Source organism: Balearica regulorum, chromosome 1 (assembly GCF_011004875.1).
Source record: "Balearica regulorum gibbericeps isolate bBalReg1 chromosome 1, bBalReg1.pri, whole genome shotgun sequence".
NCBI classification, from domain to species: Eukaryota; Metazoa; Chordata; class Aves; order Gruiformes; family Gruidae; genus Balearica; species Balearica regulorum.
The window spans coordinates 144,647,286-144,671,499 of record NC_046184.1 but is presented as its reverse complement, the minus strand read 5'-3'; the positions used below and the strand labels follow the sequence as shown (position 1 = coordinate 144,671,499).

Sequence of the window (24,214 nt, the reverse complement as noted above, 5' to 3'; positions counted from 1 at the left end):
CGACCAAGTACAATCACTTTTATGGCCGATATCAGAAGGCCTCACGGTGAAAAACAGTTCACTGCCTACCCTGATGCTTTGGGCTGGGTGCTTAGCACCAGCATCTCTGCAGCACGCAGAATATGCCTCCAGGGAAGGAGCAGGCAGATTTCACACCAGACACTCTCAGGTAACTAGTAGTCAACTGGCAGCCTCTGGAGAACTTTCAGAGACTGAAGGGTTTACACTGTACCACAAATATGAACGATTCAGCAGAGGATACAAGGATGGTGGCACAGTTACTTCATCAGTTGCTCCTGCTCCCTTTCCCACATCCTAGAAAGGGAACGTAACATCTCCACTGAGCCTGTGGATAACACGGTTTATACCTCCTGAGTCCTCTGCACTGCTGGGGCCAGAATTCAGCATCGTAAAAACACATTGAAGGGCTCCATGTATCTGCTGCATGCAACAAAATGTCATTTTCATTAAGATTTTCTTTTTTCCTGCACAACAGTCTGAAATAATAGAATTGACATGCATAATAGGCAAGAAATAATTTTCTTCCAGGAGATTTCAATCCATCAGATAAATACAATACATGCTTCAAATGTCCCTTACTTGAGGCTATGCTGATTGTGTTAAATTTCTTCCATTCCCCAGTCGACAGAAAATCTAAAGACTTTGTTTTAGCAAGACAACAGCCTAAAGGTTCCACTGCCTATAGATTCAAAGCTGAAGCAGAGTGGACATCTTTCTTTGCTTTATAGCTTTAAATGCAAAGTCAAATATATCAGTTTCATATTAGGAGGAAGTATCATACTGTTTTCCTAAAATACTAATTTTCTATCATCCTGATTTTTTTTCCTTCTTTTGGAGGTGTCAAATTAACTTCTAGTAATTCAGACCTTTCCAGAAGAAATCTGCCATTTTAGAGCAAAGAGAAAGCAAAAAGTTATAGCTAGGTGCAGCAATTCAAAGAGCAGAAAATACTGCGCTTCTGGCCAGAATGCCCTTTACTTTTAGTATTTTAAAACTAATGAAATGAGGAAGAGCAAGAGTAATTTATTATCTCTACACTGGCTTAACCATCGCTTCTGAGTGACTGAGATCTACGTTGTCTCAGGGGGAACCGCTCATGACGTCGCTGAGCCAGAAATCACTGATGATCTAATACAGTTACATGAAGATAATGCTTATCTGAGACACTGACAAACCTCCTTTTTTTGTCTTGCACTATACTATTTAATGATTACTACATGCAGAGATGGGGAAAAAAATCAGCCATAACCCCATAAATTTTATTTCCTATGCCTTGCCTAGGATTTATTTTTTTTCTTGAGAAAAGGAATCAATGAAACATTGACAGAAAGGGCAGGAGTTTTACAAATTGATTAAAAGTTTTAACAACCTTGTATCAAGCAAACTCACCAAAAATAGCCTAGTAAACTACAGGAATCCATTTCACAATGTGCCAGTGCTTGAAATATCTTTATAAAGTCATATAGAGGATCTATTTTTCAGAATTATCTACTTCTATTTATAAGGGTTTGGTACACTTTTTTATGAAATATAACCAACTAATATTACACCATGCTAAATTGCAGCATGAAGGCTGCAAGTCCCTGAGAGGCAGAACAGGAGAATCTGATGGCTGTCCATTTTTCTGGGAATTCCTGTTAAATGACAGGAATAACTCTGAGTGGCATGTTGAAAACCCAAAATCCTCAGCAAACATCAGATTAACAGTACAAGCTTTATCACAAAGACAGTAAATAAAAGGTTATAATCCAGTGGCTAGCACATGCTAAAACCGCCTTTGCTCTTATCGTTACCTCTTTTAGACAGATTAAAGCTAGATACACTAGTGCACGCTATGTTCACACTGTCGTTTTGCTCTGGAGATCTGTTCACCACCAATTCTCTAATGATCTTGTAATCAAAGCCTAAGCTTAGAGCACAAGCAACTTCTGATTTCAAAGGCACAACTGTCAAGTTGCCAAATGCAGAGGACTTAATGTTTCATTCTGAAAGCAATGACCATTTCGAAATGGTTCATGCTCTATTGCGCATATAAAAATGGAGTTCCCAAAGTCCGAAGCACATATCTCTTCAAGATAAAAATATAATTTTGTGAACAATGGCCACACAGTAGCAGTACTCTGAAGGTAATAAAAAAAATTTTTTAAAAAATTGTATTCACTGAGTTTTCCATTTGCCCTTAAAGAAAACTCTTATTTTCCTTGCCTACTATCACAACTTACATGCTATTTTGTGAGACTTCTTCCAACTCTCACTGAGAACAAGCAAGAGTACAACAAATCTTCCTCTCCTATTATGCAAATGTTCCACTGATTCCAAGCATGATGGTAGGGGAAATGTCAGCATTATGAATTAACCACTGCTACAAAGCAAAAGTCCTTTTGGCATCTATTTGCATCTCAAGACAAATAAACAAACTTATCCCTACGTTTTAATGAGTAAACAGTAACAAAAAGCTTATTTATTCAAACATACTTTAAATAAAATATTCTCAATATGACATGAGTTTTCCCCAGAATCTAGGGAGAAAAATCTCTCCAGCCCTACAGTAATCAAAGAGTAAAGTATTTCTAATGCTATAACCCAATAACAGCACCCAAAGTAACAAGGCTGCACTTCATTTTATATTGATTTAAAAATCAATGTTTCCCAAGAAATTTTAAACTTGCATAATATCTTACTAGGCTGTTTTTAGAGGCTGATGTACAACAGTAAAAGTTCAGGAAGAACTGAAATTCTTTAAACTAAACTTCTCCTCCTGACGGCACCTAATAAAATGGAAAACCCTACCATCCAGATAGTGCAATACACTATTCAGACTCCTACAGGGGCATTTGTCCAAGTACTCCTGTACTTACTATGCAAAACAAACACTGAAAAAGAAGGGCATGAGGATGAAAAGAGGAATTTCAATGACAATATCAAGGAGAAAAATCTCCTAGAAAGCCAAAAACACGACCATAATGTTTAAAAGAGGTAAAAAGCCAGCTATTTTCTGTAGAAAACATCATAATGGACACTGTAAAAAATACTGCATGAAGTGCAGTTTCCAAAACGCCATTATTGCATTCAAGAATTTTTACCTCTGAAACATTTGGTTTTTAAAAAAAAAAAAAAAAAAAGAAAAAGAAAAATTACTTGGTACAAATATAGCAGACAGCCCATGTATTTTGGAGGCAGAATTTGGGTTCATCATATAACTCTTGAGCACACCAGCCTTTGCTAGAAGTAGTTTCAGAAACAAGACAACAATGCCTATGTTTCTTCTGAATAAAAGGGAGGATGCTGGAGCAGGCGGACAAAATTAGGAATCACACTATAAACTCAACAGCGCAGGCTGTGAGAGGCCAGATGGTCCAGCTCCCTCCCTGCCCTCACTCTGGGCTCTATCCAGTTGCTCCTGCCAGCGCTTTCCCGGGCAAATCTCTGTTAGAGGGGGTGAGGACATAAACCAGTCCATGCCACTCAGACTCAGAGCCAAGGACAGGTCTTTGACATTCTTTTATTTATATGTATGTAGATATAACAGATGAGAACACAGGAAAGAAGCAGCACAAGTCCCATGGTCCTGTGCTGAATGTAGTCTATTTTATTAGGTCCTTATTCCTGTGATGCAACAAAAGATCTGAAAATAGTACAGAGTAAAAATGTTTGGAAAGTTTTTTGTGCTTGTTTCAAATACAGAATGATTTGAAACATGTAATGTCACATTTGCTAGGGTATTTATATTTGCTAGGGTATTTATATATCTGAGTTCTCCTAAAATTATCAATATCTCCTTCAACAGAAATGTAAAATTGTTTCCTTTCAATGTGATTGCTTAATTGCTTCCCATGTTTATAGCCACTTCTCAAAGGTTCTACAGAGATGAAGAGTTTCTGAGTATTTAGGAAAATGACCTGCATGGCAGGTGCTAATTATTCTCTTTTAGAAAAGGTTTAAATAGTTCCACAGAATTCATGTTTAAAAATGTAAAATTTAGCTATCAAATCCTCAGCCAGAAATATTACAGAGTCTCCAAAGTCGTCATCCAAACAAACTAATTGCAGCACATTTCAAATATTTTGAAGGTAAACATTATTAAATACTATGAACTTTCAAAGACATTTTCCAACCTGGACAGTACTTAATTAATTTGAGTGTGTTCAGTTAATTAGAAGATACCCTTTTTTGGTACAGCAAAATAGACATACTTGACTCCAAATTAAAAAAAAAAAAAAATCTAGATTTTCATACTACAATTCCCTCATCCCACTTGCACAGGTATTTTCACACTAGCTCACACACTACATTGAACTCCTTTAAATGTATTGATTTGGTGGGTTTATGACATCTGGCCAAAAGAGAACACACATGTCTGGTGTCCCTAACAGACTTGCCCGGTACATTACTACCCCTTCCATCGTGCAGCTTGGTGGTGCTGGCGGTGCAGGGGCAGAAGGAGAGCAGAGCTGCCCCATCCCCGCAGGGGCTGCCCCTTGCATCCTGAGCAGACTGCCTCCCTGCTGCCCTCCGCACACCAGGGACGGGTGACAGACTGCGGGATGCCAGGGAGCACGGCGCTGGAGGCAGAAGTGAGACTTGTTGTCCTCCTGTTCAAGGGTGGCAGCGATAGCTGAAAGCACAGAAAACTCTTGCAAATGCCAGCTCCTTTGCAGAAGCTGAAGGCTGCAAATGTGAACACGTGCCAGCAGTGGCTCTGCCCATCTGCAGAGTGGAGAGGGCCATGTGGGTTGGAGGAGATGGTGGGACCAGCATGGTCCCGCTGGCAGTCGTCTGGAGTGCTGCTGTCCCACCCAGCACCAGCCACTATAGCCTTCCCTTTAGCACCGGTCACCCAGCAAAATGAAAAGATTTTATCCATAAATAGAAGAGTCAAGTGTTGGAAGTTAAAATCTGCCACTGCAGCCTGGGGATACCACGGTGTTGGCAGGAGGTGGGAGCCAGCTGCATCCCATGCTGCATGGCAGGAGCCCCCCTCTCCTCTCACCCCCCACACCCCCTTGGGCTGCGGCTGAAGGACAAAGTCTCTGCCTGCAGTGGGGTCGGGTATGACACTGCTCTGTGGGGGCAACGCCGCCTCTCATGTTGGGGGGTTTTGTGTGTGGACAATTATTTCTGGTTTGAAATTTCTGAAAAGGAAACAAATTGTCTCAATATATTAAACTTTTGAGAGAAAGCCTATTCTGAAAAAAATTTTTGAATTTTAATCTTCATTTTCACATTTTTCTTTTCTTCCAACTTGCTGCCCTCTCTTTACAACCCTTTATTGTTTTGCTTCCTTCTTCACTTTGCCATTGACAAGGAAACCCTTCCCCCAACACCAAAAATAACGGAAACCGGTATTCTCGGTCCTTATCAAAAAGTCTCTTCTTCATTGCAATTTTGTCCCCAAAAGATCACTCTGTTCTGCCTCATCATCCTACTAAGAAAGAAATAGTGGATTCTGTTCTGTTTATATGGCTGTCTGGGGGAAGAGAAGGTTCAACGCTGCATAAGTCAACATCAGTATTTAATTTTAGTAGCCGAGCAGCTTGCAATACGTACCTTCTTTCTCAGCTCCTGCTTTGAAACAATAATCACATTTGGAGGATCCCCAACAGCTGTGGCAGCCCCCCCAATATTTGTGAAGATTACTTCTGCAATTAGGACATGCCTAGGATCAAGGTTAAGTACTTCGCAGAGCCTGCAGTATAGAGAGAATTAAATTAACCTCTTACCCTATGACTAAATTACCTTAAATCTTAAAACTTATAAAATTTACAAAATACAGTCATTCCACTGAAAAATTGCAGGATTTTAAACATAATATATGTGTGTTTGTATATTGTTAAAGTTTTAATTTTACATGTGTTACAGTAATTATAGCAATATAAATGCAAAAAAGATAGATTTTTTTTTTTTTTACATTTATAATGCAATAGTTAATGGTAACATAACTGATGCATTTTAAAAAGCATTTTGTCAAAAGTAATCAACTATTACAAGAGTTGTACTACACAGAAAATAGCATTTCAAATTTTTGGTGTCATACAACTTTTTAAACCATGGTCCACAGGTCACACTGACCTATGGAAAACTACTCTGGGCAATCACAGGCTCTGTACTCAGCATCAGTTGTTAACTTTCACGTGGGGAGCAGTGGTAGAGGATTGTGCAGGCAACCTCTTGGCCATGAATCATCTCTTAGTGACCTCAGCTTTCAGCCTAGGTTTATCTCGTTTATTCTGTTCCTATTTTTCCCCTCCTCTAAAGCTTGATCATGAGTATTTCTATTTATAATGCAACAAGGTTAGGAAATACACATTCTTCATTATTCAAAAAAAAATCTCAAAATATTTTTAGCAGTTCAAAAATATTTAATGCTTCTTTAGTAAGATGCTTCTTTAATAAGAAAAAGTAAAATTCTTTAATAAGAAGCATCTTAAAGTGCTCTGGCAAATACTGGGATTGACTCAGTAACCTCACGATCCATTTCAACTCAGAGCCCACTTACACACAGTAATCTTCACGCAGATTACTTCACCTCGCACAAATTACATTTACGCACAGATCCGCACAATCTGCTCATTTCTGAAGTACACATGTGACTTTACACTTGGGCTGTGGTATTAAAGGCTGAAAGGCAAGGTCACACCTAAGGACTCTGGAATAAAGAACGACTGCTTTTCAGGTCATGGCTTATTGAAATGTTGCTCCAGGGTGTAAGGATGGAGCCCACGCTTAAATTATTGCCTCCTCTACCTAATATAGGATGGGGGGGGGGAGAGTGGGCAGCAAGAAAACTGTCTCAGGATCACTTTCGCTGTAGTGCTGTCACATGTTTCTCTGAAGGAAGAGTTGAGCTTTACTATTCAGTCTAAGTCTGTATTATTAAAAGCGGTGTTTCAAAAAGAGTGTATTGCACAAAAGCTTAACTTGGTAGACTTACACTGTGGCCAAAAGTGTCAATTTAAAACTCAGAAAAACCACTGTCAGATGACACATATGTCAGCACATAAAAGCTTCAGAACAAAATAACTGCAAAAATACACTATTTCACCAACAGCACAAAATTATGGATTTAAAAGGTACTTCATAGTACAGCTGGCCCAATTGTATCAACCGCGGTACAAAACCACAATGGTACTTGCAATTTTGACTTCATCGCTTCTTGATGTCCAAGTGTTTCAAAATATAACCTTAACTTTTCTTTAGTGATTCTTTCTTTTTGATGGGCTTAGAAGTAGCTTGAAGAAAAAACCTCTGACGTATGCCAAGAAAGGCCAAACCCAAACTATAAAACTGTCAGAATGTGTCAGCTATATGGTGGGATCAAACTTCTTCCATTTACTTACCCTGGTTATATAATTCCCCATGTGAACAACCATTAGCCTTTTCCAGTTCACAATAACAAAGTATCTTGAAAATAAACTATAGCTAAAAAGGGGTTGTTATTAAATTTTTTATCATCTTACTACAAAATGCAGTGAAACAAGTATCATGTTTTACGCCTTATTAATGGAAATATAAATCCTTATATTCATAGAGTCAGTAGGATTTTCTGCAAGCTTTATCTCCATGGCAATGACAGCGCAGTGCAACACAGTGAAGCTGTAGACAAGAGCTGAAGACAATGGCAGTAAGATTTAAAAAAAAAAAAAAAAGTGATCCCCAGCATGAAGCTTTTAGAAATAGGCAATTATTTGGCTTTACTAGGCAAGGTAAAATTTTATTTTAGCTTTGATAGTGATTCAAATATAAATGTTTCCAGCATACTGAGTTTCACCTTCTTCAGTGTTACAAACTCATTTAGTATAAAACTAAAATACTTGTTATACTTTTAATGTAAAACTCCAGTACTTAAAGGGTGGCTACAAAGGCAGAGGCTCTCTCTGCATGAGGAGCCACATGAAGAAAACAAGGGGCAGCAAATACAAGTCACACTTGGGAGAGACTTCATCTCAACATAAGAAAAAAAATTTTTATGGTGAGAACAATTAATGACTGGAACAACCTCCTCAGGGACATGGTAGAGTCCCCACCACTGGAGGTTTTCAAGGCATGACAGAACAGGGTGCTAAATAATCTCATCTAGGCTCCCTTTCCCATGAAAGGTTGGACCAGATCATCTTTCGAGGTCCCTTCCAACCTGGGCTGTTCTATGATTCTTTGAAAACAAAATAAATGCTACAGTAGCTCTGCCTGTGAACAGTAATTCATGTTGCATTGACATCTGGATTTCAATCTATTCCCAGTTATAGTTAATTCAAAATATTCTACAACACAGCTAAAGAAAACTTGGTGTTTAATAGTTCCAGTCTTGCTTACTGCTAGCGGTGAAATTATTGATTGGACTAAGGCAACGTGATCTATTTAAAATATAATCGGACAGAAGACAAATGGAGCTTTAATTGACCAGCTGTTTCCCAATCTAGAATAAATTCCATTTGCAAAATTGGTTTTCACTGCTTTACACTACATTTTAAAGTGGGAGCATATCTTTTAATAGAATTTTGTGTACTTTTATGTGATACTGACTGCAAGCATTACATCATGCAGGATCATTTTAAAAACACACGAGATCTTTCTGAAACTCAACTAGATTAACAAGATTTGCTTGGCCAGACAGGTTAAACTCAGGTTAAACAGTAATTTATAATCATGCATTAATTAAATGTAGTTGCAAAACATGTTATTAATTTTCAGAAATATGAAGTAATTAAATTCACTGTTCTCTATTAAAAGTTCCAAATATCTAATCTCAAATTGTGGAATTAACCAATGGCTGTATCAATGTCATGATCACCAGCAGGAAGAAAATTCAGAGCCTCACATTCCAAAACAGGAGATTTTTTTTAAATTTATTTGTCACTAGTATTAGAAAGGATAACAACTTCACTAAAACATAAATTACTACCTAAAATTGTATACAGATGTTAGCCAGTAAAGGACAAGGCACCTTTAATTAAAAAATTCTCCCTGCTTACAGGAAAAAGATTTCATCTACTAGGGAGCATTTGGTGCGATATGCTATTGCAGTTCAGATATGGAGACAAACCAGAATAGTTAGCTGCCAAGGCAGTATAACAGGCTTCAGATATGCGCTCACTATTAACACAAAGGGAAAAGGCAACCGATCCCTTTGAAAACATTAGCTCTTTACCCTACTACAATAGGAGTATTTGAAGCATCGATTTCCATTTAGATGATGAAAAAAAAGTCCAAACAAGCATTTTGCACACATGTCTACTACTGATTGCTGGCTATAAAAGACCAAGTCCAAAACCATAACAATAAAATACCTTATGGTTACTGGAGTAAAGAGTAGCATAGTGGTAACGTTGTCCAAAAACGCAGAAAGAATTGCAGCAATGAGGCACAGAAGCGTAATCATGGCCCACACCTTGCCCCTAGAGAATCGATAAGCCTAATAAAACCAAACAAATAGAAACAAAATTAAGGGACTAGATCGCTCTAACTTAGTTTTCAAAAAATGATAGATAAAATGACTTCACCAACGATGAGGCAACAGTGAGCTGAGAGCATGTACTACTGCATACACCTACAACAGCGTCCTCTCCCATATTAATTAATTTAGCAAGAAAACATTTCGTGGAAGTGAGCAAACATTTCCATCATGCAGAGGAAGAAACAAGTCTGAAGAGACACCATGCTCCACTGCCAGGCATGAAGGAGGTCTGTGGTAGGAGCAGGGCTGGGCTCCCACCTTCTGCCTGCATGCCCAGGTGGACTGAGGTGGTTCACACCTCCCATGCCCTTGACACGCTGGGACACCTTCCCCATCCTTGGAGCAGCACTGCCAGGGTTACACAGTCTGGGCATCTATGTAGGCAGGAATTGTGTCCACCCGTGTTTCGCTTAGGGTTTCTGTGCCTAAAGCAGTCCTCCTTGTCACTTTTGTTTTCTTTCTTTCCACCCTTCTCAAGAAAATTAAGATTTGCAGCAGGTGAAGGGGTCCCTCACCATGGGTAATACTTGCTTTACAACCAATCCATCAGAATTACCCTTTTCATGTAATCTTTGTTTCCGCTACTGTGCAAAAGTCTGTGGCCATTTTTCATGTGTGATCATAAAACTAATGATACTTCCCATATTTCCTCTCTCCCACTGCGAAGCATAAATACAGTTTCAGTTACAGCAGAACCACAGTCCCGGGGAAGTCAGTGGTATAACTCAGCTTTACTGCGGAGCTTTACCTTTCTCCTGTAGAAGCAGAATTGCCCTATGGGCTTCCTTTCATCCCTAAGAGATTTTTCAAAATTACAAGTTGACCACTGTCATTTCTAATGTGATAAGTATACACTGCCCTAAGAAAGGTTCTTCAAAGATGGTGCTTAGTCTAACAGGTGTGATTAGATACTAACTTGATTAATCAAATAGAAATTAAGAGTACCAAAACAAGCCTACCTTTACTGCACAGTAGTCAAAGAATCCAGTCTCTGAAAATATAGCCACCAAAACCATCTACCAAAAGATGAAGAAAAAGAGAATAGCTTGCAACTGAATTATTACACAAAACCAAAGCAATGTAGTTTGTGATCCCAACAAAAGTCCTTCTTATCTGACACAGCTCTGAGAATCTGATCACCATCATGTATAGGATATCCACTAGAGCTGCCAGACATCTCTTGTTAATGCGTCATATGGTGAAATTTAGTTCTCAACATAAGCAGTCTGTAAATGTCATACTAGCCTAGTTGAATTTTACTTGTAGTGACTAAGTGGTCATCATGCATCAAGTACTCAATGTATCTCCCTTATGTCATTAATCAAGAAAAGCCAATAAGTGTGTTTGCTTTCTGTCGTAATGCTCTACAGAGTGCATACGATAGTGGCTCCAAGAGTTACTTGCATTTTCCCACATTTCTGGGAGGTTTCCTGTCCTTCCATCTTTGCTCCCAACAGATATTTTTTTTTTTTTTTTTTTTTTTGCTTTCTTTTTCTATGGGGAAGGTGAGGAACAGGGAGCAGTGTCAGAAAATAAGAAAAGCTCAGAATGGCAACAAAAAATTGTAATTTTGTCTCTGTATATTGTATATTTTGTGTTAGAGTTTAATAGCACTTGGACAACTCTTTTTACCATAAATAGCTCTGGGCAAAGTCATTAAAATAATATATGATTATAATCTAATCAGATATTTCTCCTCCATTTCTGGAGAGCATTTTTGGTTTGGGGTTTTTTTTGGCTCCAAACATAGCACTGACTAAGACAAAGAAAACCACTTTTCCAGCAGAGTGTGTTTGAGGAAGGTTTTGGGTAAACAAAATTAACAAGATAAATGAGAGTGATAATACTTGGCACTTAAACAGGTCTTCCCATTTATAGACCTCAAGGATGCTTTCAGTATGTTATCAACACAATTTCACAGATTTACTTAAAAAAAAAAAAAGAAAAGGCTCAATGTTTTCAAAAGGCTCCTTCAGAGGTCTGATCATCCTCCTTTTTGATAAATCCCTTAAGGCCCAAATTTTCATCATAACATGTCTCAGTAAAGTGCAATTAACAAAATGTTTAAAAGGGAAACATCTCTATATTGAATGTGATTATTGCAGCACATTGAGAGCAAAAGCTACATTTTAGTTACCATTCCAAACAGCAGCGCCAGTGTCTCGTAATCAATCCACTCCACCACTGTGACCATACTTGGCCTCTGCAATCAGAAAACACAATTGCCAGTGAATGCCACGAAACACCTAACTTATGATTAGCTATGAAATATAAACTCCACTTAATTGATGAATCATTTAAATAAGCTATGATTGAAATTAATAAGTGTTCCTACAAGGTACACAAAAAGGACTCTTTATTATTACCACTAGTACTATTAGTATTACTGCTGTTATTATTACTACTAATTCAAAGTACTGCTGGCATCCTAAGCGGGTCATTATCACAAGCCTACATTAGGGTATTGGTTTATCTAGTTGTTCCTTATGTAACATTACAGAAATAAAAGATAACCGAATTATATGGTACACCCCAGTTTCCTTTTTGGTAAGAGAACAAAAGCATACTCCACCCGTGAACAAACTGGAGGGAATTTAAGGGAACAAAGCAATGATGTGGTGACCAGTTATGAGAAAAACATAGAAAATCATTCAGAGGTTTCACTAAATACCACCTAAGAGTAAGCAGGGGGGAAATAAAAGGATTGGAAGGTGTAAACATGAGGTGTAATTATTTAGGGTAGTATAAGGCAATGTATTTCCATTTAGGTTTGCTTGGTAACCTAACATTACTGAAAATAACAGTGTTAAAGTAACTCTGAATTAAGCTGAAAATGGCTGTACTCAGTTTCCTGCAAATCAGAACAAAATAGCATCAACTGACTTTTTTCTACTCTTCTGGTCTATACCCTAGGCTGACTTGTTTTCCCCAAGATGCTTCCCCATCCCAATATCTGCCCTACCATCTCTCTCTCTTAAAAAAAACACTGCTCTGTCATGCGCCCAATCACAACAGGGCATACACGGAAATTTATGGTATCATACCCAGAAGCAAAGTGAGCACTTGCAGTTTGATAACTTACCTCCCCAACAGTAGCTAAGGTGGCTAACGCTGCCAAAGAGCCCAGCATGGCTGCAAGGGTCCTGTGGACAATCTGCAACAAAGGGTAAGAATTGACCAGAGACTCCTCTAAACATCTCCTTACTGTTAAAAAGGAGGAGGGAAAAGGATAAAAAAATCCTGTGGCAGATTCTTTTCTTGGTTTGCTTGGGTGGGGGGTTTTCCTTATTCTACCCCACTCCCCTTCAAAAAGACCTGAGAATGGCTGATTACTTTGCCTCACTACAGGATGTTATTAAAAAAAAAAAATAATGTAAAAAGCCTGTGTGAAACCTTACTAGGAAGTCTCAGCTCTGATCTCAAGGCAGAGAAGGGACTTCAGCACCAGTTTCTTATGTTTGCCAACAGATGACCCACGAAGGAAAGCAATTCATCTTCCCCAACTTAAGGCTAGTCCTGTTGCTTTCCATGGGAGGAAGACACATGTCAAGGAGGTGATCCACCTCATTCTTTATAGGTGCTTGTTCATCTCCGATGTCTACAAAGCAATTCCCAAGCAAATAGCTCAGGCCTGGGCAGGTGGATCCAACACATACACAGACATGCAAGGCTTGGATTTCCTAGGTCTAGTTTGTGGTCTGGGGCACAGATGGATCTGGCGAACCTGTGCACCTGCTTTCTGTCTCACACACACAGAGTTTTCTTCCTTCATAAAGTGGTTTTTTTTACATCAGCATTTTCTCTACAAACTGTTTTGGCTTCAAGAAAGCCATATGCTTCAGCTAGAACCTGCTGGACACCTTGGCCACAGTCTCCTCGTTCCTCAAAAGCTGCTTTCACCAGTGCAGAGGCTAACCCCACCCTGCACATTGCTTCTCCCCCACCTCTGATGTTTCCGTAGCATTCAAGCAATGCATCTGAAAATAGGATCAGAGCCTCTGACCACAACACAGACATTCATTTCATACTGCAACAATTACTACACTATATGGATATTTGTCCACGTCTGTGTATCTAATGAATAAATTGCACTTAAAATTCTCAAGGAGAAAGTATAAAAGCAAGCATGCCCTGAAAACGGGCTTTTTCCTCCAAGTGCTCTTTTGTAGTTATTTAATCCACCATGTCTAGAAGATCATAAATTGTGTAAAATAAAGTAAGAATGTAATTAATGAAAATCACAGTATGAAAGATCAAATCTAATTAACAGCACTTACTATTAATGTGTTTAAATATTATTCAGGCACAAGTCAGAATTATTTCTGAGAAAGAAATAAGGCAGTCTAGAAATATTTCATTTGCTGCTAATTTCATAAGAAACATTTTGCTGATAAGAAACATTAGAATGTGGACATCTCAAGGCCCTCCTGCCTGCTTGCAAAGGGAAAGAAAAAAGGAAAGACTTGGTTTTGTTCTTTTTTCCCTTGGATATAAATTTTTAAGAGTAATGGTAAACAACTAAGCAATTTAACAAATTAGTAGAAAAATAAATACATAAATGACTAATATAGGAGTCAAAAGAAAAATCTGTCTCATTCTCCTATGTTTGTCTTCAAAATGCATTGGAGCATAACCTATTCATAGTGATAAACCAGATCAGACCAAGGTTTTTATGTCCTAAGAACCTAACAGTACGTAGCACAGATTACAGCTCCCACCAGCTCCCACAGAGATGTGTGTGACAAGTCACTGTTTCATCTTTGATTTCCAGTTTCAGAGCATTGATATGAACGCACACATATGGCCCTTCCGATTCTGCAAAGGTGGGAGGCATTTGAGAACATTCGACAGTTCTCGTGGCTGACGACGGGGTGCAGTAATTAGACACAAAGCAGAGATGTCAGTTAGGGAAGGAGATCAGCTACTTACTAAGGCAAAGTAAGTTCAAGGGTAAACTACTGGGGAATCCTCAGCTGTCCTCAGGCTGGAGGCTTTCTCCTCATCTAATCACCACCCACGTTAGATAGCTCTTTTGCAGCTCTCAGAAAGATATCATGGTTTTTCTGAGATTTGATTGGGTTTAGATTTTTTTATATTGTTACTTTTGCATATTTGCTGTCAACATTGTATACTTAATTGCATACATTGGGTGGACTGCATTTTCAGTTTTCAAGAGTTTGCTGTCACCTATGGGTGACCTTTCCTTTAATTTTTGCAGAAAGATGGGGAAAAAATGGTGTACAAATGGAGTCATCTGTCAGTTCCTTCATCCTAGTGATTTTTCAAGAAGGATATACAAAAATATATCCTGAAGAATGAACAAAGACCATTGAGATGCAAAACTCTATTACAAAAAAACTTGTCAAATGTACAACTCTTCATTGCAGCAAACTATTAAGTGGAAGCTATATACTAACATAAAGCCTAGAAAGCACACTTATGTAAATTCCAAGACGTAAATATTCAAAAGTTGAAATTTGGGGAGTTTTAGGAAAGAATGGATTACTCTCTAATTTTCTTTTCACATAAAGCAAACCCCAAACAAATAATATATTTGTAAAAGCATTTTTAAAAGCTTACAAGTGGAGAAATTAAGAGATACAGGTTATAAGCTGTGATACTCTTTGAACCACAGTTCCATCTAATGCACATTTGGAGGGCATTATGTTAGGTAAAATTCCATTATTATTCTTTTGGAAAACAGTACGGACCCAATCCAAACCCTTTCGAAAACTGGAAGGAGGATGAAAATCATTTCAGGATAAATCTCAGAGAGTATCCTGAGATAAATAAAAGGTCACATACAGAATTGAAAGAGATCAGAAAGAAATTAACACAGAGCTTAAACCCCGGGAAATCGGAGAGGTTTGGTGAACTTTTGACTCTAAAGACACTTTGAAAGATGAAGTGAGAAATCATCTGTATTCACCTGATCCTTCTCGTGCTTGAGAAAGTGCATACCTTTGTGCATTCTTTAGTAAGCAAAGACGATTACAACAAAAGAACCCCTATTCATAACGAGTTTCTCTTTCAAATACGAATTATCTCTAAGTTCACAAATTTGGTTTGACTGCATCAGCCTGACTGGGTAGAGTTTTCAGTTTACAAGCTAGGAACAGAAGCAAAAGGAAATGATGGGCCAAAAGTTACTTCAGTAGCAAGTGTGACCAAACTCAGGTAGTAGGTCCAGGGCTACAGCCCTAAGTGGTGGTCAATCCAGCCACTGCAGGTAGATTTCTGGTGTCAGAGATAACTGGTTACAGCCACCTGAAGCAACTCAGAGACTTATTTCCATTTCCACCCTCTTGCACATAAATACCTCCTCATATGCTCCCATCCTCTCTGGTCTTTCTTGCTCTGTCAAAGCCACATGCCAAAGTGACCTCTTATTTTCTTCTCACTCTTATTTCTTTTGTCCCACAGTTGGATCACCACATTTCAATGATTCAGTCAGTTCTAGCATGCTCTGTAAAATGCTCTTATTATGAAAGTACCTTGCCCCATTTTCTAGAAAGGTTTCTTAAAAAAAAAAAGCTATGCCCATTGAGACAAAACAGACAGAACAGATGAGGAAGATACAAAGATTTTAGTCTCTCAGTTTGCATGGTAGAGCTCCCCACCTCCCAGCCCAACTACAAACCTTACAATCTCTTCGCAGAAGGGGCCCCTTCACCATCGACATCATCTTTATTTTTATCTGAAGAATGCCTAGCAGTGCTGACTTAATGAAACAGCAAAGGATGTGCTTGCCTTTTACGAAGGGACAGTTATTTCAATACAAACTGCTACTGAAAACAATGCAGGTCAAATTTCATTCTTTACAATGCATGACTCAGTCGTAGAGCTCACTGATACAGGATATCACTAGGCTGAGAGTTGAAAAGATTTCCAAACAGGGAATGGATATTTGCAGAATTATATATGAGTAATGAAAACACCCAAAGCTGCAACAATGGAGGCTATTAAAAATAACATCAGCAATGTAGGGTCATGCTATAGGGTCAGTTCAGAGTGGGCAAAGGTTAGGAAAAACTTCCATGATGATTTTGTTGCATAATTATCTGTAGGAAGTTTGTCTCATGATTGACTGCTGTGTGATAAACACAATGTGCTGAATGCTGGTTTTGTATGATAGTTTTGATACTTTGAATTCAGGAGTAAATTTTAAACTAAGAAATTAAAGCAACCCAAATGATTTACACCACAAGTCTTTCTGCTTGATATTAATTAAAAATATACGTGTCCAGAGCTATAACGCAAACAGGATTTAGACAACCTAGACCTTCTCCAGATTTAAATTTCTTTATCTGTCTGAAAGTGCTTTGGAATGTTTGCACAGAGTTCATCAAATCTTTCAGTAGACTGCAACAGCATTATTATTAAAATGGTTCTAAATTCCAAACACTTTATCTTGTACAGTGCTCCAGGAGGTAAAAGGAAATTATTTAGAAGCCAATTGAATGGTGACCTGTGTGCTATTTCAGAGCATACATTTCCCAGCTGAAGTCCACCACTTGCATATTTCTAAAATGTGCTTCTTAAGATATTTGATAAATGATACATCATACCAAATATTTTATTTCCACAAGTCCTTCTTTATAAGTGATAAATCGCAGTTGAACGATGACTGTTGGTGACTTTAATGTAAAGCTTCAAATACAGCCCCAATTAATTTCTTATCCATTTTTTCTCCAGTGAAGCCTGTTGCATTAAACTACTTATTTTACTGATAAAGTAATTTTAATTTGATAGAGTGGCAGCATTGCTGCATTTCAACAGGAGGCAGTTGTTTCCAAGCCTATATCCACATATGGGGTTTTTGCATTTTTCACCTACCTCCAGAGTAGCTGAAACCTTCCCTATAAAATCAGCAGCCAAATCCCTCTTAGACTTTATAAAGTCTCTAGTTCAATTCTTTATTCTCATGGGACAAGGAGGGAGAGAAGGAGAACAAAATTTGCTCTAGGATAGTTTTTTCCCTGGCTTTATGTTTCATATCTATTCCTTTTTATATTTTAATAAGGTTTATTGCATTAAAAGAAGATACCCTCAGCAGTGGAAGAGGGTTTTTTTCAAAGACAAAGAGTTTGTTTTTCCTAAAGATAATCAAGACAGTATTAGCCTGACTGTTTCTGAAAATGTGCTCTTCAGTCAGATTCCTTGATGAAGATTATCTTACCATTTGCTGTCATGTACTTTATAAATTTTGGTGGTCTGCTTTGGCTTGGACTATTCCAGCTGGTTTAGCAGGATACAGACAAAACTTCAGTCTTTCATGTTACTCATATTTTATCCGCTTGCAGTTTGGAAAAAATAATTCTGAAGCCTGAAACTGGCATCAGCAGCTGAAATCAAAACTGAAATTTGCAGGAAATAATGGTAATTTAGCTAAATAATTTAGGTAATTTTTCCTAACTCTGTCAAGCAACATAACTGAAAATTTGAGTTTATGTTAGAAATCAACAAGGGTCAAAAAGAGTCTTGCAATACTTTGAACTCTGCCCTGCAGTAGATCCACTTCAAAGCTGAATGGCATCAAATTCTCAGTTCATGAAAATTTGCTTTACTTCTGGCAAATTGCGCAATTTGGACAGAATGTAAACTGACAGACTAGAAATACATGACATCATAGCAACAGATGAGATCAGAGCGGCAGAAAAAGAAAGTCAATGGAGCCAGCCATATTTACTTGATTTTCTTCATGCTCACCTATATTAAAGAGACTGTCTAACCAGTACCAGTTAGTGAAGGCATAGCAGCATGCCTCCCCTTCAGCTCATCGTGGCAGCTAATGTTTTACCTCCTTGCCCTCCTCCCCTTGGTTTGCTCCCTACACGAGCTCTGCAGAAGCAATTCTGCTGCTGCTTCAGCTGCAGGGCACTCTACCCAGCACACAGGAACCCCTTAACAGAGGATATGTCTCAACAGCTGTGCAAAATGAATGATAACAGAAAATTAATTGCCTTAGAATTACTTAGTTAAGCAATAGCAAGTAAATTCTGTAGGGATTTTAATGAAGCAAAAGGGAGTTGCTTGACATAGTTTAGAAAGTATGACATACTGATGCAGTATTCAGGGATGGAATAAAGCAGCTCTTGAGGCAACCACATAGTGTACAGCTGCAGAAGGATGATGTGCATCAAGGATCCCAAAGTGACTACAAGCATCACAAAAATCAGTGACAGTGAGAACAGCTATTTATATCTTTGCATATTAGAACACTGTCTATATGTATTCTATATATATTCAGCCATGCGAATCATAAAATAAGTCTTAAGGTTAAATTTTTATAAAATCTTATTACTAGGCTCATTTTTGTAAGTCAAAATACATCCAAACTGCATCAGTGTACACAAGTATACCTTACTTGGGGGGGAGAGGGGAAAGAAAAAACAATACAAAAACCCTGGACCAACAGCTTACTCATTTTTATAAGAATTCAGTGGTGATTCAGTATAATAGTACTACCATATGCATTAAATATATGCACAAGATCAGTTAAGAACACAGACTGGAGAGGTCTGTGGACTTGGAAACATTAACTGCATATATTAGTATTAACATGTATACTTATTAGTCGCACAATAAATGGCTGATCTCTGTAACCCTGTGAAAATAAGATTTACAATATACATTCAATAAGCTCTTTTTACTGACAAATTCCCAACCCTGAAAGACTTGGGGTTTTTTTAAATAGAAACATTAGATTCTACAGCAAATTACGTAACTCCTGAAGAACATCTACACAACTCCAAGATATGAAAGCACCCATCTATGACATTCTGCTATAATATCCATCTTCACTCAGATAGTGTGCCAAATTACTTGTTCTGATTCAATGTCAGTGGAGAAAGTCATGGTATAAACAACCCTGCCTTAGGAAAAGGTATAGAAGGCAGCAGTTTGCCACTTCCTAACGCTATGTTTCAAAACATAAGATGGCACTACGCAAGATTATTATCTTAAACAGAAGGTGATTAAAAGTAATACTATATGGTATCCAAGTTAATGCCTGTGTTAGTTCACTTTTACTCCTATGGTATGTTGACTGAATAGGCTAAGAAATACAAGGTAGGAATATCTTGGGAGTTTTGTCTAGGACAGATAGCCTTGAAATTCTATGATTAAGTAACTACCTTAAGTTTCACCAGCTGACATCAATTCATTCTATATATAAAACACAATGCGCAGAAGGAGAGAGAGAAAAAGAGACTTAAGGAGATCAAATTATTTTCTGTGAATAAATTGTCTGATTAATTCATTCCCCTCTTCTATATAGAAAATCTATAAGCCAATTCTAGATTCTGCAAAGGTATTTCTTACTCCATATCTCTATCAGAGGCTTTGAATAAACAATGTGCACAATTTGCAATCTTTTCACTATCTGTGAACTTTCTTCCTCAGCAACATCATTGCTTGCTGTTTGTGGAGAAAACTGGATGGGCTAAAGCTTCATGCTGACACAGGACATTGAGGTAACTGGTTCAAAGTAGCCCTTGAATGATGGAAGGATAAACACATCCTTACTGTGTGAGATGAGCAAGACTACTGAAACCCTTATTATTTTCATGCCTCAGAAACTCAGGGGGAAAGCAAAGCTGGAAAAAACAGTAGAGCCAGAAAGGAGGGAAACAGCATTCATACAGATGTTGGCTAGAGGATCCAGATGAGGGTTTATTCCTATATGATGAAGGTTGAAATGACTACTTGACTTTTAAGTTGAGTCTGGTTTTGAAATAATCTCCCAGCTCAGAATATTGCTAATGAGAACTAGGGATAAAAAGGTATAATGTCATACCTAATAAATATTTCTATTGGATTCATACAAAAATATATCATTAAAGCCATAGGTGGATGTTTTCCAGCCTCTACCTGTTGGAATGGCTCTGACGTAAGAAAATTATTTTTATACACCTCCAGAAAACACTGGAAGGGGAAAATCCAGTAACATCTGGCAGTTTGAGACCTCCTCAGAGTCGAATTTTAAAAGTGAGTCTTTTTACTTGCCATGAATTTGGGGGTTTTGTCTTAATGTGTAATTGGACAGAGGCACACAGAGATGAATGAGATGATGTTCTGTAAATCAAGGCCTTGAGTCAGCTCAGATTAATAGAAAGTGGAGCCCTGTGGAAAGACAGTATGGTGATCATTTTTCTGTGCCAAAGCATCTCACTCCTATAATATTTTAGCTATGAAAAACACTTGCTACGTGAATAAAGCAGAGAGACCTGATCATGAGCCGGTAAAGGACTTATGTTGCCACCTAGAAGATGATAACCCAGACTGCTACTGTGGGCAGACATTTCCAAAGCCATTGTATTATTGACAGGCTGGCCTGCCAACAAGCTTTCAAGTCTTATAAAACCCTTTTGCAAGGCTCAATCCAGTTCTACCTCAGCAGGCTTTGCTGCCACCATTCAGTCCACGTGCCTTAAAACCATTCCCAATGCACACCCTCATTTTTATGTCCTTAAAAGCATTATTTGTTGGAACTGCAAGACCCCTTCATTATATTTGCAGTTTCAGAATGTTTTCTGAGACTGAAGAAGATGCCACCACCTGTATTTCCCTAGTTATCTCAGCATCCTCAAGACTAACAAGACTGTGAATTTCTAGTAAAGAAATTACATGGAGCGAATCACAAAAGTGAGGGGCAAACCTATTTTACGTTCCCTGTGTGAATCTTCATCAGCCTTCTTTTAAGAGAAGGGTAATATGACCATACAGAATTACAGCCATGCACTGTGAAAACTGCAGCCCTCACATTGCCTTCACAGGGAGGTATCTGCTGTAGCCACCAGTTCCTCTGGAGACTCTTTCATCCCTAACATCTTGTCTCTTTCTCACTTGAGTTTTTTCCTCTGGATTTCTTTTCCTTTTTAGATCATGCCATCACATCTCCCCCCAAGCCTGTCCCCTACACTCTCTCGTGTTTGTTCATTCCTTTTTGCCCTTGCTCTTGCCAAAGGAAGACGTCCCCAAAAGAAGCTGAGTGGTTCTCGTCCCTGTTTATGTGCTTTAGAAGTGTATGTGTGTTCTAACACCTTGTTAAAATTTTAAGTCTTCATGGCTTTCTACCCCTCTCATTGCTGTAGGCAGGGTACAAGCTGAACACCAGCATTCAATTAAGCTAATTTAATGTTCTATTGCCTGTCTCAAACAGAAAGGAAAAAAAAATCTTCCCACAACATGTATAGTATGCAAGGCAGGGCAACACATTTGTGCTTGACAGTCTTTCACAAATTGAACAAAATACAGTTCAAAATTAGTTTTAAAAGGCAATATAAAATAGAAAATGGACATTTGGAAATTAGTTTATACACTTAGTGTTGAAAATATAACTCCTATTATTTCAAAAAATAGCATTCTGTGAAAAGTGACAGCATCTTTTAAAGCAGGCAATCTTATCGAGTCCTTAGAATAGCAAGCAGCACCATCCAGTGGCAATTTTTTCCTGTTACATTCTTAATTAAGGCCAATTTAAATAATACAGAAGTACCACAGCACCCAAAAGAAGATATTTTTCTTTAAAGCACATACATACAGAGCAGAGCCAGACTTCTACCAAGATAGATCTAACAATTAGACAGGCAATAGTCAGTGTAAAATCAATATTCATATTGGATTAATAATACAAAACCATTGTTATAACATATCAAGCTGGGATCCAGCCAAGGATTTTGCTAGCTATTATACTGCATTTTTGTTCGAATTAAACTTATCCTATCCTTCTCTTACAGCACACTGCTTCCTTTACACTTCCTTTGTTGCAGTTACGGCAGGTAAAAATAACTGTGGTTTATCTAACTGGTGATGGCTCTGTCCTGTTGGCAGCAGAGGCTCTGCTCTACCCAAGCGGTAGAAATCCTGGCACCTCTGGGGTCCTGATCCACTGCTCCTCATATGGAGCAACTTGTAATGCTCCTGCACAACTGCTTTAAAGTCATTTTGAGCCTCTCAAAATGCACAGAGGTGAAAACGCACAGAGGTCACACCCTCCTCCTAAATTAGAGAAAGGCAGGGAATGACCCTAAGCCTTGAAGTCCATACTGGTTAGTTGCTAGCTCAGTTGCAGGCTGTTCTCCCTGGGACAACGTCTAGGGTACCGTTCAGTGAATATTTCACTCTGGGGGACAGGATGGATGGATCCACCCCATGTCTGGATCCCTTTGTTCAATCCAGTCCTCCAGCACCTATTTCAGCAGGCTTTGCTGCTTCCGTTCAGTCCATGTGCCTTGATACCATTCCCTATACACACCCTCAGTTTATGTCCTAAAAGCATTACTTGAGGAGACTGCAAGTCTGCCCTCATTATACTGCACATTTTCAGCTGGGGAGAAAAAAAAAGAAAAAAGAAAAAAGAAAAGAAAGAGTAAACTTTTGAATGGTAATGATGCTTTAGGCTTATGGGGTCTCCAAACCAGACCCACAACCACATGTTGCCTAGGAAGGATGCAGCTGGCCTGCTCCAAAGGGAGTTAGATTATTCTTCAAGCTAAGTTTTTCTATTGGATTTTGTGGTTTAGGTTTCACTACACTGGATTCAGGTTCTGTGCAACTCCCAGATTCACATTTATGATTTCTGTCTTGGGCTGGGAAGTTCATTCCTACCTCTTGGCTCCATTTATACCTCAGTGTAAAACACTGCAGATGATAATCAAGAGAGTATCGAGGCAGCCTTCTCTCTCCCCCGGTCAGGACCAGTAGTCTCTCAAGGAAGGAGAACTGTGCAGGAGAGCATCCTTGCACTGCTGGAAGCTGGCCAGCATGCCCAAGGGCACATGCTTTCCTGCTCTGCCCCAATCTTGGGCCCTTTTGCTCCCTCCCACCCCCAGGCAGGAAGGCAGATGAGGACAAACTTTTATTCTTGCCCAGTGGTGTATGGTTCAGACTCCACCAAAGACAATAGATGGTTTGTTCTGATAATCTGCCCCTAATTTTCTGCCAAGTCCTACAGCAGTGTTTTAATTCCTCTTCGCAGTTTTTCCAGTCTTGCACAACTGGAAATAATATCAGCAGGAATATATTTTTCCCCACAAAGGCCAGGTAGACCAGCAGCTACAATTTTCTTTTTTACACCATCTTTTCCAATAAAGGCTATGGATTTTCTTCTGTCCCTCTGCTACCAATCTTTTGGTAGTATATATGTGAAGGTGGGAACACTCTAATCCATGCTCTTGTCTGTATTTAAAGACAGATCAATATGAGAATGGATGGGAAGTGAGAAACCATGCTGAGTAAGCCGATCACTGGTTTCTGTGACTTTCCTCATCGGAAAAATTCTACCTTAAGATTAGCCTATTGCCATCACTTAGTATTATATTTTGTGTACCAGTGAATATTTCTTCTGTTTTCCTATTCCCTCTCTGAAGCATCTCTGAAGCATTTTCCATGTGCAGATAAATAGCCTCATTACTGGAAATAAGCAAAAACTGAACTGTGTGAGCGTAGACAGCAGTGATAATAAACATCTTATTTTATTTGTAAAAATGCTCCCTGTGAAGAAACATCAGTTCAACCAGGCCACAATGCCAGAAAAATGGTCAGACTGAACCACATAAAAGTTTTGCTGTCTGCAGCTAATTTGTCCTGGGTAGATGCTATTAAAAATCACTCTGCTTTGAGTTAAAGAAATTAAGCTTAAGGGATCTTTAGTCATAATTTAAGCTAGTTAATAATAGAAAAGCTATATGGAGAGAAACTGGCACTCTCCATTTCTATTAAAGTAACAAAAATTGTGAT

General features: G+C 38.5%; 1 protein-coding gene across 1 annotated transcript in view; it reads right to left on the bottom strand.

Annotated features, from left to right (window-relative positions):
* Positions 1-24,214, bottom strand: part of OCA2 (OCA2 melanosomal transmembrane protein) — a 225,150-nt gene that overhangs the window by 129,821 nt on the left and 71,115 nt on the right. Inside the window, exons 10-14 of the mRNA XM_075737488.1 lie at positions 12,555-12,626; positions 11,610-11,675; positions 10,432-10,488; positions 9,306-9,430; positions 5,569-5,707 (exon numbers count right to left, since the gene is read on the bottom strand). Of these exons, the coding sequence (XP_075593603.1) occupies positions 5,569-5,707; positions 9,306-9,430; positions 10,432-10,488; positions 11,610-11,675; positions 12,555-12,626 (459 nt within the window). The remainder of the gene's footprint in view (positions 1-5,568; positions 5,708-9,305; positions 9,431-10,431; positions 10,489-11,609; positions 11,676-12,554; positions 12,627-24,214) is intronic.